Source organism: Meles meles, chromosome 13 (genome assembly GCF_922984935.1).
Source record: "Meles meles chromosome 13, mMelMel3.1 paternal haplotype, whole genome shotgun sequence".
In the NCBI taxonomy this organism is placed as follows: domain Eukaryota; kingdom Metazoa; phylum Chordata; class Mammalia; order Carnivora; family Mustelidae; genus Meles; species Meles meles.
The window spans coordinates 29,844,537-29,859,796 of record NC_060078.1 but is presented as its reverse complement, the minus strand read 5'-3'; the positions used below and the strand labels follow the sequence as shown (position 1 = coordinate 29,859,796).

Here is a 15,260-nt window from a genome sequence, read left to right as displayed (position 1 = left end):
CTTTTTCAAGTAAATTTGATGAAGCAGATCAAGTATTTCATATGAAAATTTAACTTCTGAATGGAGATATACTACATATATGTATAAAATACACACTAAATTTCAAAGACTTAATGCAAAAAACTTCATCATTACTATTAGAATGATACTATTTTGGGGAGCACCTGGGTAGGTCAGTCAGTTAAATGGCTGATTCTTGATTTCAGCTCAAGTCATGATCTCAGGGTCCTGGGATCAAGCCCTAAGTCAGGTCTTCACTCAACCGAGATTCTGCCTGAGGAGTCCCTCTCCAGGCCCCTGCTCTTGTATGTGCACACGCTCTGTCTCAAAAAAATTAATAAATCTTAAAAAAAAAATGAGGGGAGCCTGGGTGGCTCAATCATTAAACGGCTGCCTTTGGCTCAGGTCATGATCTGGGTGTCCTGGGATTGAGTCTCACATCGGGCTCTCTACTCAACGGGAAGCCTGCTTTTCCCTCTCCCACTCCCCCTGCTTGTGTTCCCTCTCTTTCTGTGTCTCTGTCAAATAAATAAAATCTTTAAAAATAAAATAAAATGATATTATTTTGGGCATATTTAGTTAAAATATACAATTACAATAATTTCTTAACTCTTTTTTACTTTATATTTTATTTTATTTTATTTATTTATTTCAGAGAGAGAGAAAGAGAGAGAACGCACACAAGCGGGGAGAAGGGCAGAAGAAGAGGGAGAATCAGACCTGCTGCTTCTGAGCAGGGACCCTAATATCATGATCTGAGCAGAAGGCAGATGCTGAACTGATTGAGCCATCCAGGTGCCTCTCTTTTTTCCTTTTTATTTTTATTTTTTAAGATTTTATTTATTTATTTGACAGACAGAGATCACAAGTAGGCAGAGAGGCAGGCAGAGAGAGAGGGAGAAATAGGTCCCCAATGAGCAGAGAGACCAATGCAGGGCTCAATCCCAGGACCCTGAGATCATGACCTGAGCCCAAGGTAGAGGCTTAACCCACTGAGCCACCCAGGTGCCCCTCCTTTTTATTGTTTTTAATTTACTTTTTTTTATTTACTTTTTAAAATGTGGCTATCCTACCAAAATTTTAATTAAAAATGTAGTGGTTTTCTGTTGGACAGAGGTGTTCTATGTCTTGATTATTGTGGTGGTTGCAGGACTATATATGTTTGTCAAAACTCAGAGAACTCCGGGTGCCTGGGTGGCTCAGTGGGTTAAGCCTCTGCCTTCGGCTCAGGTCATGATCTCAGGGTCCTGGGATCGAGCCCCACATCGGTCTCTCTGCTCAGCGGGGAGCCTGCTTCCCCCTCTCTCTCTACTTGCCTCTCTATCTACTTGTGATCTCTCTCTATATATATCAAATAAATAAAATCTTTAAAAAAAAACTCAGAGAACTCATGTAAAGGGAGAATTCTGCTTCATGTAAATTATTTCTCAATAAACATAACTGTTAAATGGTGCCTGATGCTTGGTCTTGGGGCCATGAGTTCTAGTCCCCCACTGGGGATAGAGATTACTAAAACAAACAAACAAACCTTTAAAAAATGTTTTAAAGAAAATTAAAATCTTGTTTGAAAAATGTTTTTGAACAATGTCTGTCTCTTAAAAATTCTGACCTTTTCATTCACAGTCTTATAAAATAGCCTGGTAGCAAATCTTGTGCCTGGCAAAGAGAAGGGATTTTCCTTGATCTTTGGCCAAAAAAATTTTTTTTAAACTTCCAGAAAGGGCTTATTAGAAAGAGAATGTAGAGTTGGCCAGAGAATGACTGAAATCAGGAAAGAAGCCAGAGAAGGAAACATTGCATAGGAAGTAGGCTCAACGGATGCTCCAGGGATGTAGACAAAGTGCTGTGGAAACAGCTGGTGGGACAAACAGCACAGATAGGAAGCTGAGGTCATGATATGACGTATTTGAGCTAATGATTTGGGAAGCGATGGTATATTCCATTCTGTGACTGGAAGAAGGAGGCTCTGGTGACGAGGAGAAAAGTTGCCCAGATAAGGTCAAGGAACTGAGCACTATATGTTAACTAAACCAGAATTTATTTGCTCATTCATTTATTCATTCATTCATTCATATCATCTTTAGGGAGAAAGAGAAAGCAGGGGGAAGGGGAAGAGGGAGTGGGAGAGAAAAACACAAGCAAATTCTGTGTGAGCACAGTACCCACATGGGGCTTGATCTCGCAACCCTGAGATCACGACCCGTTTGGAAACCAAGAGTTGGGTGCTAAACCAACTATGCCACCCAGGCATCCTACCAACTAGAATTTAAATAAACACTTGGAAAATAAATAGATAGGTCAATGTTGGTATCTCTGAAGGTATAAAAAAGAAAAAGATAAGACACTGAAGCTGATACAAGAACAATGGGAAGGAGCCAGCCATATGAGAAACTGAAGGTAGGATCAAGCAGCAAGTGCAAAGGGTTTGAGTCAAAAGACTTTGGCCTGTTCAAGGAATGGTAGCTTGAGGTGGCTGGAGCATGGTGAATGAGAGCAGACAGGCTGGCAGGGGCTGGATTCCCCAGAACTTTGCAGACTAAGTAAGGAGTATGGTTTCATACTAAGTGCAATGGGAAGCCATAGAGGTCTTTCAAGCAAGGAAACATCATGATCTGTTTTTATTTTTCTTTTCATTTTTCTTTTATTATTTTTTAAAGGTTTATTAATTTATTTGAGAGAGAGAGAGATTGTTCAAGGTAGGAAGAGGGGCAGAGGGAGGTGGAGAAACTCAAGCAGACCACACTGAGGGCTCAAACTCATGACCGTGAGATCAAAACCTGAGCTAAGATCAAGCGTTGGTCTCTTCAGGCACCTGGGTGGCTCAGTTGGTTGAGCATCTGTCTTTGGCTCAGGTCATGATTGTGGGGTCCTGGGATGGAGTTCTGGGCCCCTGCTCAGCAGGGAGTCTGCTTCTCCTTCTCCCTCTGACATGCCCCCCTGCTGGAGCTCTCACTCACTCTCTGTCTTTCTCAAATGAATAGAAACAAAACAAAACAACAAAACAAAACGTTGGTCTCTCAACCCATTGAGCCACCCAAGTACCCCTGAGCTCTGCTTTTATTTATTTATTTAAAGATTTTATTTATTTATTTGACAGAAATCACAAGTAGGCAGAGAGGCAGGCAGAGAGAGAGAGGAGGAAGCAGGCTCCCCGCTGAGCAGAGAGCCCGATGCGGGGCTCAATCCCAGGACCCTGAGATCATGACCTGAGCCGAAGGCAGAGGCTTTAACCCACTGAGCCACCCAGGTGCCCCTGAGCTCTGCTTTTAAAAGATTACATGGGGCACCTGGGTGGCTCAGTGGGTTAAGCATCCCACGGAGCCAACTTAAATAAATAAATACATACACAGGCTTTTGTCTAGAGATCATTAAGATAAATAATCTAGAAACCGTATCACTAGAGGGAAGGAACTGTGTATTTGGCCTGAAGATAAAAAACAAAACAACACACGATAGTTGTCTATTAGGATGGATATTTAGTTAGGATATTCGCGGAGCTGTTTAGCAGGGAGCAAAATCATAGAAAAGAATACTTCTTGGGGCACCTGGGTGGCTCAGTTGGTTAAGCAACTGCCTTCAGCTCAGGTCATGATCCTAGAATCCCAGGATCAAGTCCCACATTCAGCTCCCTGCTCGTCAGGGAGTTAGCTTCTCCCTCAGACCTCTCCCCTCTCATGCGCTCTCTCTCATTCTCTCTCTTAAATAAATAAATTAAATATTAAAAAAAAAAGAATACTTCTTTTTCTCTTGTGTAAAAACAAATTTGATAGGTGGGTCAGGGGAGTAGGTCATCCAGGGACCCAATTCCTTCTATTTGCTGTTCTGGCATTACCTAGCGTGTTGCCCATGTCTGTAAGGTCAGCCTAACTTGCAGATCTCCCTTTTAATCAGTCAGGAAAAAGGTGGAAATGTAATCTCCAGTGGCCTTGCTAAACCTGAGGAGATCTGGTCAGGAGGTGGAGTTGTTTCCATTACTAGAAGGAAGAGTAGTACCAGATGCTATAGCAGGGGAGTTGCGCTTCAGATTACATCAATCAATCAATCAATCAACTTTTATTTTATTTTTTTAAAATATTTTATTCATTTATTTGACAGAGAGAGGTCACAAGTAGGCAGAGAGGCAGGCAGAGAGAGAGGGAGAAACAGGTTCCCCACCGAGCAGAGAGCCCGATGAGGGGCTCGATCCCAGGACCCCGAGACCATGACCTGAGCCGAAGGCAGAGGCTTAAACCACTGAGCCACCCAGGCGCCCCTTATTTTATTTTTTTAAAAGATTTTATTTATTTATTTGACAGAGAGAGACACAGCGAGAGAAGGAACACGAGCAGGGGAGTACGAGAGGGAGAAGCAGGCCTCCAGCTGAGCAGGGAGCCCAATGTTGGGCTCCATCCCATGACCCTGGGATCATGACCCAAGCCGAAGGCAGATGCTTAACGACTGAGCCACCCAGGCGCCCTAGATTAGATGAAAATTTTTTTTTTAAGATTTTAATTATCTATTTGACAGAGAGAGACACAGCGAGAGAGGGAACACGAGCAGGGGGAGTGGGAGAAGGAGAAGCAGGCTTGCCACAGAGTGGGGAGCCCGATATGGGGCTGGGATCAAGACCTGAGCTGAAGGCAGACCCCCAATGACTGAGCCAACCTGGCGCCCCATAGATATATTTAAGTAACTTATTAGTTCGTGATATTTGCTGTAATATCAGCTTATTTTTTTTCACCTCGGGTTCTAGTAAATACATTAGGATGTCAACTTTAAAATACTGTTAACATACTGTGTTCAGGATTAAGTTTGTTAAAATAATAAAAAACCCAAGGGAGGGCATGAGTCAGTCTAGATCCAAATTGATTTAAAGCTCTGCCAATTACTAGGGGTATGATCTTAGCCACATTTAAGCTTCAGAATTAATCTGCAAAATGGGGTTGAAGAGTCCTTACCGAATAGCATCACTGTGGAAGTTAAATAATTTATATAAAATATAAGGGTTTGGTACACAATAAGGATTCTATAGGGGCACCTGGCTGGCTCAGTCAGTAGAACATGCGATTCTCTGTCTCAGCTTCGTAAGTTTAAGCCCCGTTGGGCATGGAGCCTACTTAAAAAAACAAAGCAAACAAACAAACAAAAAAAAAACTCCAAAACAAAACAAAACAAAAAGTAAGGATTCCATAAATGTAGTCCTCTTGACTTTGTGTTAAACATAACCCACATAATTGGACATATCCAAACACTAAATCTTATAGTCCTTTATGGTTAAAAATGTATGATTTTTACTGGATATTAAAGTTTTAAAATATTCTTTTGAAGAGGAAAGAAAAATTAGACTACCAGGTGCAAAATAGAAGTATAAAATTTATTTAAAACCACCCACAAAGTTCTGTGTAATCAGGAATGATACAATTTGCAATATTTTTTTTAAAAACTCATGACAAAGATTTAAAATATAATTTCAATTACAGTATTCATTTAGCCTTATTCAGTTAGAACACTTAAAAAAAAGAAACTTTGTGCTCTAAATAAATGAGACACACAAGGAAAATATAATAGACAATTTCCACAACTATCTTTACATGTATGTTTCAATACTAGTACATTTCAATGCATTTTGCTACATAAACATGAAATCATGTACAACTGCTGTGCACCAAAATTTAGCTTAATTAGGTCTTTCAAGTAACATGCAATTCCAACTCACAAGTCTTCAAGTACTGCTAGTAAGTGTTCCCTTGTATGCAGAGCACTCTATGTTGATCCTGAATTGAAATCATCATAATTAAGATTCTATCTTTCCCTTCTGCATGGTGAAGTGCTTTTTCTTTAAACTTGTTTCTCCCATATAGTAAGAACCCAAACCAGATTTTGTGGAGTTTTAAAATCTTTTCCTTACTATCTTATTTCCTTATATGGGATATTTCATACAGTAGGACTGCAATAGGTAAAAATAATCCCCGAAAGCTAAAAATCAAAGGTACAAAATAAATAGTAAATATACCCTAAGGAGAGACAAAGTCACCTAGAGACAGGAATATTAACTTGTGAAATTGGTATTGTCTATGGAAAGTCAGCACTGCTCTATTTCCCCATGATGAAGATTCTGTGAATATTTTACTCCCACTATTGAAAAGCATTCAGTCTTCTTTGAGCCAAAGTATTGATATGCACATGAATCCACTTGGTAGGTCACCATATAACACAAGAGAAAATGAAAAAAACTAGAAGCTAATGCTTTTCTTTCTGTCGAGTAGTTTTAGGAGTTTCTCTTCAGGGAACACTTCACTTACTAAGAAAGTAACTCAAAGATGACTATCCACCCATACATCACAATGCAAAAGCTGCCCCCCCTTTTTTTACTATAAAACCATTTCTGGAAAAATATTTCTCTTAAAGCACCTGTTATAGAAGTTTGAAAAAAAAAAAGACCATACCTATTAATAAAAAATATTTAGTCTTTTTTGTTTTGTTGTTTTTAAGAGCTGTTTTTGTAAAGTCCTATGTGGCCAGCCATTTTATAATATCACAAAGAGGCCGTAGTGAGGATGGGCAGTTACTGAACCAAATCACCAAAAACGGATTTATTTGACTATTTAGGGAAGTTTGGGTTTTTCGTTAGCAACCCATAATGTACTGATGGAACAGCATAAAATATCCCATCTCTTTATAAAGAGCTTACCAAAAACTTTACAAATACATCTCATTATTTTTCTTAACTCTCTGGGCAAAGGTATGTGTAAACAAAGTGGAACAAAACACAAAACAAAACAAATTTAAATAAGTGGGAGACAGTACTATTTTTTTGAGATGCCAACAAGTCTACATTTTTACCATGAGCACCTGGGAACTAAAATAGCTTACTCAGCACATTCCCTTCTAGAAACCTGCATTTCAATATAACAAATACGTTAAACTTGGATTATGAGTTGGTGATCTCAGTCTTTTTAAAAATAGTTATTTTTAAGACAAATATCATTGAGGTTTCCCTTTGTTTTAATAGTACAGGGATATTCTTTATTGAAAAGTTTATTTACAGGGAAAAACTAAAGCTTCATTAATCTCAATCCTAAAATGCAGAAGTCTTGGGAATTTGGGGAGACCTTCCAAAGTATCCATAAAAAAAATCTACCCGCTAAATAAATAGTGGAAACAAAATACTTCAGAAGAATGTTTTGTATACAATAAGTAGGTTTTACATTATTCTTAGGTTAGATCTGACAAAATTTCTACTCAATAACACTCTCTAAGTCATAGCTTATGGTGCAGAGATGCCTTCAGCAGTCTGCGGCTTTGAAATGGTTTGGTCTCAGATGGGTTGACCTGCTCTATGACTTGGGAGCATGGCATTTGCTCTTCTTGCCAATCTGCAGGTTCCCATCACCAGTAAGATGGGAACATTTGGACATCTGTCCAACCTTCAGTGTTGGGAAGAAAAAGAACACACAGTAAAGCAGTTTGATAAGCTACAACATTATTATTTAAAGTACCGGGATTATAATTTTTCTTACTACCATATTTGCATTCACAATGGTTTCTCATTTTGAGCTGCTATTTTTCACATAAAACTGTCATGGGGTGGGGAGAAGAGCTATTAAAGTATGTTTTGGTGTTGGGCTGGTGGAGTGAACCTGCAGATTGCTGATAGGAACACAATTCTCCCTCCTTCTTGCCCCTGAACTTCGCCCTGTTACACTCATGACTCCTGATAACTGATTTATCCCATCTTTAAGAATTCCTTAAGTTACTTTCCGTTCATTCTTTTTAAACCTTTCTCATGCAGATTAGAGAATAGTTCCTATTATTGCCAAAACCCAAATTCCAAAGGGGTAAATTTACACTGGGAAGTAAATACCATGCACAAAACTAGGCTGGGAGATAAAACATGTGAAAAGAAAATATTGTCTACTGTATAAATCAGACCTGTCATTAATTCAAAACCACTGGTCAGACAACTTATAATTAGTATGATGAGTCATACAGAAATTACAAAGCTATATAGAAACAGTGCTAGAACATTTAACTTCTAATGTAAGTTTCTGCAAAACACTCAAACACTAATAAACATGTTGAGAGTCAGATATTGTTGGGATTTAAAACGCAACAAAACAGAACAGAACAAATATTATTGGGATTGTTAAAGAGAAGTGGATGCTAACTGGGCCTTGTGACCACTATCTCTTCCTAAAAATTGAATTTGCCTCTAACAGGAAATGACCACATAAAAGATCATGATCCTTTTTGGTATTATTCCATAAAGGATTTGTGAAACATGACTTTAGAAAACAGGAAAAAGACAACTTGACCAAGATCACTGCTCTTCTTAATATGAACCATGTGTATTTGTGTAGAGGACGTGGGGAATGGAGGGAGAACAGAGAGGGGAAGCAACAGTTTTAATTTAAAGAAAATCAGAGGAAAGGATCAAAAACTGTAAAAAGCAAGAAAAGTACACTTAGTGACATCATAGCTTCAGTAAAATGAAAAAAGAAAAATAATAACAAGCAGAAATTCTGGTCAAAGATATTAAGTTTATACTTAGCTAAATGAAGACCAAACAAAATTACTTTTTAGTACTGTTTCTCCAAAAGTGAACATGCTTCTGACAGCTGTGATATATTTTTCTGATGAACAAGACAAGAAAGAATGCCTTTCATAACAGCTGCTAGCGACAAAATTTCTATTTTTAGGAAAACTAGGTTTATATTCTTAAACAAGGGCTTCCCAAGTTGCATTCAAACATAGATCAGTTAAATCAGGTAATGTGTTTAACATCTGATAATAACATTCCTACCTTAGACCAAGTATTGCTTTAATTATAGGGGACATGAAGAAACAAGAAAAACTTGTGACCCATGCAGATCATGGATATCACAGTAGGGATCGGAAAACTATAGCCAACAATGCAGAGATGAGTATTGTACTTCTAAAGCCAGAAAAATTAAATGTTGCATACTATCAATAGAGAAACACATTGTGGGGCCCTTAAAGGAGAAGTGAACATGACAAGTGGCCAAGTAAGGAAAACCTTTGCATTATTCGAAGAAATAAAATTTATGCCTTTTGAAGCAAACAATGGTATTTGATTGGGTGCCCAGAAAGAACAGGGACTGAAACAGACATCCAGATATACTGGAATGCAGAGAATTCAAGTTTCTAGTGTTCAATGTGGACAAAAAGAGTGATGTCTTCTTGCATAAAAGCCAATTTTACCATCTCCAAAATGAACAGAGTAACTTAGACTATTTTATAAATGAGAAAAGGGAAAAAAAGCCAATAAATCTCAATACACTCTTAAGAAAATGCACAAATTTAGCTTCTGACACACTGATTCTCTGGCTTGCATTCCAGAGCTATGAATGGCCTCATTCTCTAAATCTGTTAGATGAAAGCACAATGCCAAGCACAATTTGCTCTGGGTAAATCCAGACTCTTTAGGAATCGGGGCACTCATTCTATCACCTGGTTGAGGGTGCCTTACTGTTGATGTTGAAGTTACAAGTTCAATACACTTCTGGGCAAGTTTCGGAGCTGTGCACAATAAAACAGTATTCTAATACATGTAGACAATCACATCAAAGTGAATTAGACTTCATTGTGAGGCCAACTTGGCAAGAGGTGGGAATAGACTGTACAACCATAGGTAATATATAAAATTGGTATTTTTCCCCAATTCTTTCAGCCACTCAATTTTTTCTAACTCCTTGTATATGCCTAATACTTGTATCAGGGGAAATAAAAGCCTGTACTATATAAGTACTTGGTATTTCTTTATTGAAATCGCAAATAAGACTATTGCCACATTTTGTTGGATGAGTTAACAGGACAGCGTCATAGGTAAAAGTCAGCTAGATTTCCCACACAAGGCCCACAAAACTCTGCAGGCAGGGGAATCTTGATTCAATTTCACTTGTCTTGTTTTCCTGAATCTCTCAGAAAAGAACAACGAAACCCAACAGAAAAAATAAAAAGCCATTTTGATTTTTTACTTGTACCACAATCAGGTTAATTCCCAGTGATAAGATACGCTCTGTGTGAGCAAATCAAGTTTGTTTCCTCCAGTTCTCTTAAACACGAAATGGCCTCCACTTGATAGTTTCAACTCTCATTATAAACGTAAGTACACATTGACATTAACAACTGCTCTCTGGGCCCCAGTGATTGAACTGTGTGACTTCTAAGGTGTGAGTTCTAGAGTTGTGAGAGGCCACTACCATATTATTTCACAATTCTCGTCATAAATTTTTACAGAAGACCAAAATTCACAGTTGTACTAACTCTAGACAAAAAAGAAATTTCCATGCATCAAGAAGTTGTGAAATAGAAGGTAGCTATATATTATTAAAAAGTCATATGACAGCTACGGATTTACTAGGCACATTTGAAGGAAATCCTGTGCCCACTATTGGTGGAAGTTGTCATGCAATGTCAAAACCTTGTCCCAGATAAAAAAAAATCTCAATTGAATCTGTTTCAAAGAGTAAACTTAAGTAGTTTAGGGTTATTTTCATACATGCTATTGTGGAATAAATGATAATCAGCTGAGTCCACTGAAGTAGTAACATTAGAAAGTAGGTTACTTGGTATGAACAGGGTATGCATTCAATTAAGTATGTATTGGGGTTATGTCTTAACTAATTGCTTATGGATCTCATCTAGTTGAAGTTCTATATTTAACAAATTATTTCATCCACATGCAGATTGCATAACAAAGATGTTGGAAGGTTAAGCTGCAAACATTTTGCTAATGTGTTGCAAAAATTTACCTACAGCTATACATTTTCAGCTAGCCTCACTTTCCAATAATATATTGCAATTAGGTCTATGACATGATGTATTTGGTACTTTGTGGATGAACTGGAAAGATGTAGGTGAGGCTGAAAAGCAGAAGAAAAATTTTTTCAACCATGCTCTGAGAGCCGTTAGAAATGGGATTTTGAAGGGCAGCGTGATTATTTTGTGGGTTTCTAAAATAGGCAGTTCATTGTAGTTAGGAAGTTTGTAACATTATGGACAGTTGGGTTAACTTGGGGGTCATGTATCAACTAATTCAATTATCATACCATGAACAAAGGCAGAATATTGAAAAACTCATTTTGAGTAGTATAAAACAGGTAATACAAGAGGTGATCGTTACAGATACACATAATAGAAGGTGTAGAAATGATGTTAGATGACCAGTTTTCTGGTGAAAATGTCATTTCAAACAAATTTATTTCCTTGCTCCTTAAAAGCAGTGTCACTAGCATACAATCACAATGCTGGAGAACACTGAATAAGCATGAGCTTTTAAAAAGGAAAAAAGTCACAGGGCAGACAATGGGATGGTAAACTGTTTGTTAATTTATGAAGAAGAGTTCCAACAAAGTGGGAATCACATGTGGCTCCCACCATGGGGTTATCAATTGAGGCAGGACATTGATGGTGCCAATTATAATAATGGAATGGAAACATTCTAGTTGAGAAGGAACATTTTCATGAACTGGCTTTGAGCAGCTGCAGCCAACTTTACAAATCCCAGGATTCCTCTAAGTAACACTGCCGCTTCAAGTTCAGTTGTTAAGAAACTTCAAAGTTAGTGACACTGACTTGAACCGCTGCAGATATATTATAACGGATGTTTTTGTTCTTTTTGTGTTTTCAGCTTTAAATAGATTCCATGCCCAATGTGGGGCTCGAACTCACGACCCTGAGATTAAGGGTCACATGCTCTACCAACTGAGCCAGCCAGGCACCCCTCCTCCCAACAATGGATTCTTTTGAAGGAAATTTGCTGTTTCTTTGAAAAGCATGGACCAAAGCATCTTTTAGGATTTCAACTCTTCACGTGTACTGTGTCATGGGTGGCAGTTCAAAGAAAAACCAAAGCTAATATTTAAATTCTGCAGACATTCAGGAAGTGTTGAATGGAAGGAAGATGGGTGGATGGATAAAGGGTCTTAAAACTTGATTCATTAAATCTGGTGAGAGAATTTCTAGTGGGAGCTAAGGCCTAATATCTAAAACGAAATATCACAAGGGTGTATTCCTGATAGTCTAATACTAGTAGATATCTTATCAAAGCAGCTGAAATAATAAACAATCACTTATTTATATACTTATATGTATAAGAAACCTTAGGCTCACAAAAATATACATGTTTTAAAACGCAAATCTAAGGCACACAAAATACTAAAACAAGTCAATGAATCACCCTATTTTACATATTCAAGAAGCAGAAATCTACTTGTACAAGATGATGGTCTACCAATGGTATTTGTTATATACAATCCCTTCATATTCCTTTAGTTGGACTAGTCAAAAGCTTGAAACTGATACTTTGCACCATATATTATTTTAATATAAGTTACAATGAGTTTTTCTTTAGAGCTTGCTGGAACTGTTTGCTTTTGCACCAAAATTGTTGAGTGTTAGCAGTTGTGGGCTTCCTATGGCATTTCCGAGGGAGAAGCACCATTATTTAGGTTTTCCACACTCCCAAGGTATCTGACACTTTGAATGTTATAGCACCTCTGCATTTTAATAGAATCAAGTATTTCATTGAAATTTCTTGCTCTGAACATTTTGTTTGGGCAATTCCTTTTGTTTTGCTATAAAATGAGCCAATAAGTAATGGGAAAAAATACGGGAGGGCTAACTTAAATGGAATGCTTATTTTCCTGTTACCTAGAACACAGGCAAATACCAGAGAAGATGAATTTTTATTTCCCTAATACTAATATGCTTAGATAAACTACTTTGGATTAGCTCTTAATGGGCAACACCATACTTAGATTACCACTCCTACTGTTTGGGATGTGTGGATGTGTGACGACAATAGGGGATTTTTTTCACAAGATTTCTATGGGAATTTTATTCTTATTCTGTACCAAAACAAATAAGGCAATTTGGAATGGGTCGGGTTCTTGCTACTTAATTTTTATATTTTATCACCTTGAAACTTTAGAAGCATTTGACTCTTCTGAATCCTACAATGTCCCATCTCCTTTTGGAAAAACCTCTCATGAGTATACTGAGAAAGCTGGGGTGAAAGTGAAATTAGGGCCACTGTTGCTTGATAAATCAGAAGAGACCACGCTTACTTAGTTCCAAATAAAATGTTAATCGATATTGGTGATATGCTTCCTAATCCCAATTTTAGAGAAAATTAACGATTTTTGCATGTTCTAACTATTTTATATAAGTAGCTAATATTTGCATGAGAAAGGACACATTAAAAAAAACCATATACATGATTAGAATACATATTGCAGTTAACAAGATGGAACTCTACACAGCAAGAATAAATGATTTCTCTTGTATGCAAATATGCACAAACAATAGACAATAAGATTCTTATACTATACTATTTCAAGTTACTTTTAAAAATAGAAAGTGCTTTTAAAATATATATTTACAATTTATGAACAGCCTCCAACCATTATTAACAATAATGAATTCTTTATACAGGAGAGATACTTTGAGAGAGAAAACATTTCATTGGTTTATTTCAAAGGAATATGCCGATATTCTAGCAATGATTGGAAGATGTTGGAACGATGGCACCATGAAATAATAATGCAGCTTATTTTTAACTGTTGATGTGGGTAAGCACCAGGAGCTGTGTAGAGTTAACACTGTGTCTTGATTTTACATCATAGCACATGAACCTGTTAAAATCCTCTAAAAATGACTCTTGTTTCATAGTAAACAGACTTAATTTAAAGCACCAAACTGAGTGATTCTATCAAGGTTAACGCCTAACCAAAACATTTCTTTATGTATTTAAAACTATAAAACTTTTATTTTTGCTTAAAATGTGCACCTTCTACCAATTGTCAAAATATAGTCACAGTTAAGAAATACCCACCCCATTTTTTTTTGTTTGTTTTTTACCTCAGCCTTCAAATGGGTGAGATGAAGATACGTAAACGACAACATGACTTTCTTTTAACAGCACCTTGAAAAAATACACTGCACTAGCAAAGGCATTAAGAAGGGGAGAAAAGCCTTCAGACCCAATGGTTATAGGGTCCTGCAACATGTGTGAGAGCATAAGGGGACACGGTGACAATATTGTCATGGGTTAATGTTAACGCTTTATGAGAAGGAATTTGGTTCAATTCATTAACTTCAGGGGACAGTTCGGGACCCTCATTAGCTGCCTGGTCTTTCTGCTCTGAGGCCTTCATTTTCTTATTCTTAGCTTCTTTAGCCTCAAACTTAATTTTGTTTAGTTCAAAACCGTGTTGGGGCTTATTCAGGTTTTTGTGCTGGTAGAACACAAGTGAGAGGCGAGTGGGGTGATTCCGGTTCGGGTGCTCGACGGGCGTGGTGGCGTGCAGCTCCCGCCGCGCACACTCGATCAGAACGGAGCCGTGCGCAGGCGCTATGGCGACCCCTCCGATGTTGGCATCCAGGAAGATGTGCTCGCTGTCTGACCAATACTCATCGATGTGGGGCAGTTTCTCCTCCGCGGGGGACAGGGGTTCGTCGGACAGGGGGTCGTCGGACAGAGGCTCGTCGGCATCAGAATGCTGCTCGTCTTCTTCCACTAGAGAGGACGCCAGGTCATGGGGACAGGTGGTGCAGGGGGGCTGCTGGCTTGGGTGATTGGAAGGCGGCTGTTCAGACGGACCAGTGGGCGGCTCAGAATAAACCAGGGTGTCTGCCACGGGAGCGGGCAGCGTGGACAGAGAAACCGCTTCGCCAGGCTGTGCAATTCCAGTGCATTCCCCCGCAGCTGCATTAGCACCGCTGTGTCTCGCAGAAGGCACCGTGCAGTGGGGATTGCTACTTCTTTCTGAAAACCCGTAGGGAACGGACGCATCACTCTTACAAGGAGCTGTGATGGCTGAGGCCGTCTTAGGGGACCAGGAGAAACCTGGAGGTATGTTTGCCTCTTTCAATGGGTGAGGAATGGATGGGGTCAATGAGTAGGTTTTAGTGTTGTCCGAACCTTTGAAGATAAAATGGGGTTCAGTTTCACTTTTTATTTCAAGTTGCAAGGCTTCGGTTTTATTCCCTAAACAGAGAAAAGGACACCAAATGCGAAGATAAGTACAAACTACTTTTGGGAATTGTCTTTAAGGAGTATTTTAAAGAGAAATACAGAGGATAATGTAACAAAACATCGGTGAAGACAATGTCGGCCAGTTTTGTTCTCTTGCCTTTAAGTCAAACACACAAGCAGGCATTAAAAATTGCATGGCGTCTGGTATGCTTTTTCACCCAACAATTTTCCCTAAAGAATTCCTCCCCTTGCAAATAATATAAAAAAGCACAAAGATTTA

The 15,260-nt window shown here is 38.4% G+C and overlaps 1 protein-coding gene and 1 non-coding gene across 2 annotated transcripts in view; both read right to left on the bottom strand.

The window, feature by feature from the left end:
• Nucleotides 1-5,369: 5,369 nt before the first annotated feature.
• The window catches only part of TET1 (tet methylcytosine dioxygenase 1), a 132,823-nt gene continuing 122,932 nt past the window's right edge, over nt 5,370-15,260 (bottom strand). The window contains exon 11 of the mRNA XM_046027684.1: nt 5,370-14,992. Within this exon, the coding sequence (XP_045883640.1) occupies nt 13,980-14,992 (1,013 nt within the window). The 3' untranslated portion in view covers nt 5,370-13,979. The remainder of the gene's footprint in view (nt 14,993-15,260) is intronic.
• On the bottom strand, nt 11,649-11,721 carry TRNAK-CUU. The gene has a single exon. It is a non-coding gene; the product is annotated as a tRNA-Lys (tRNA).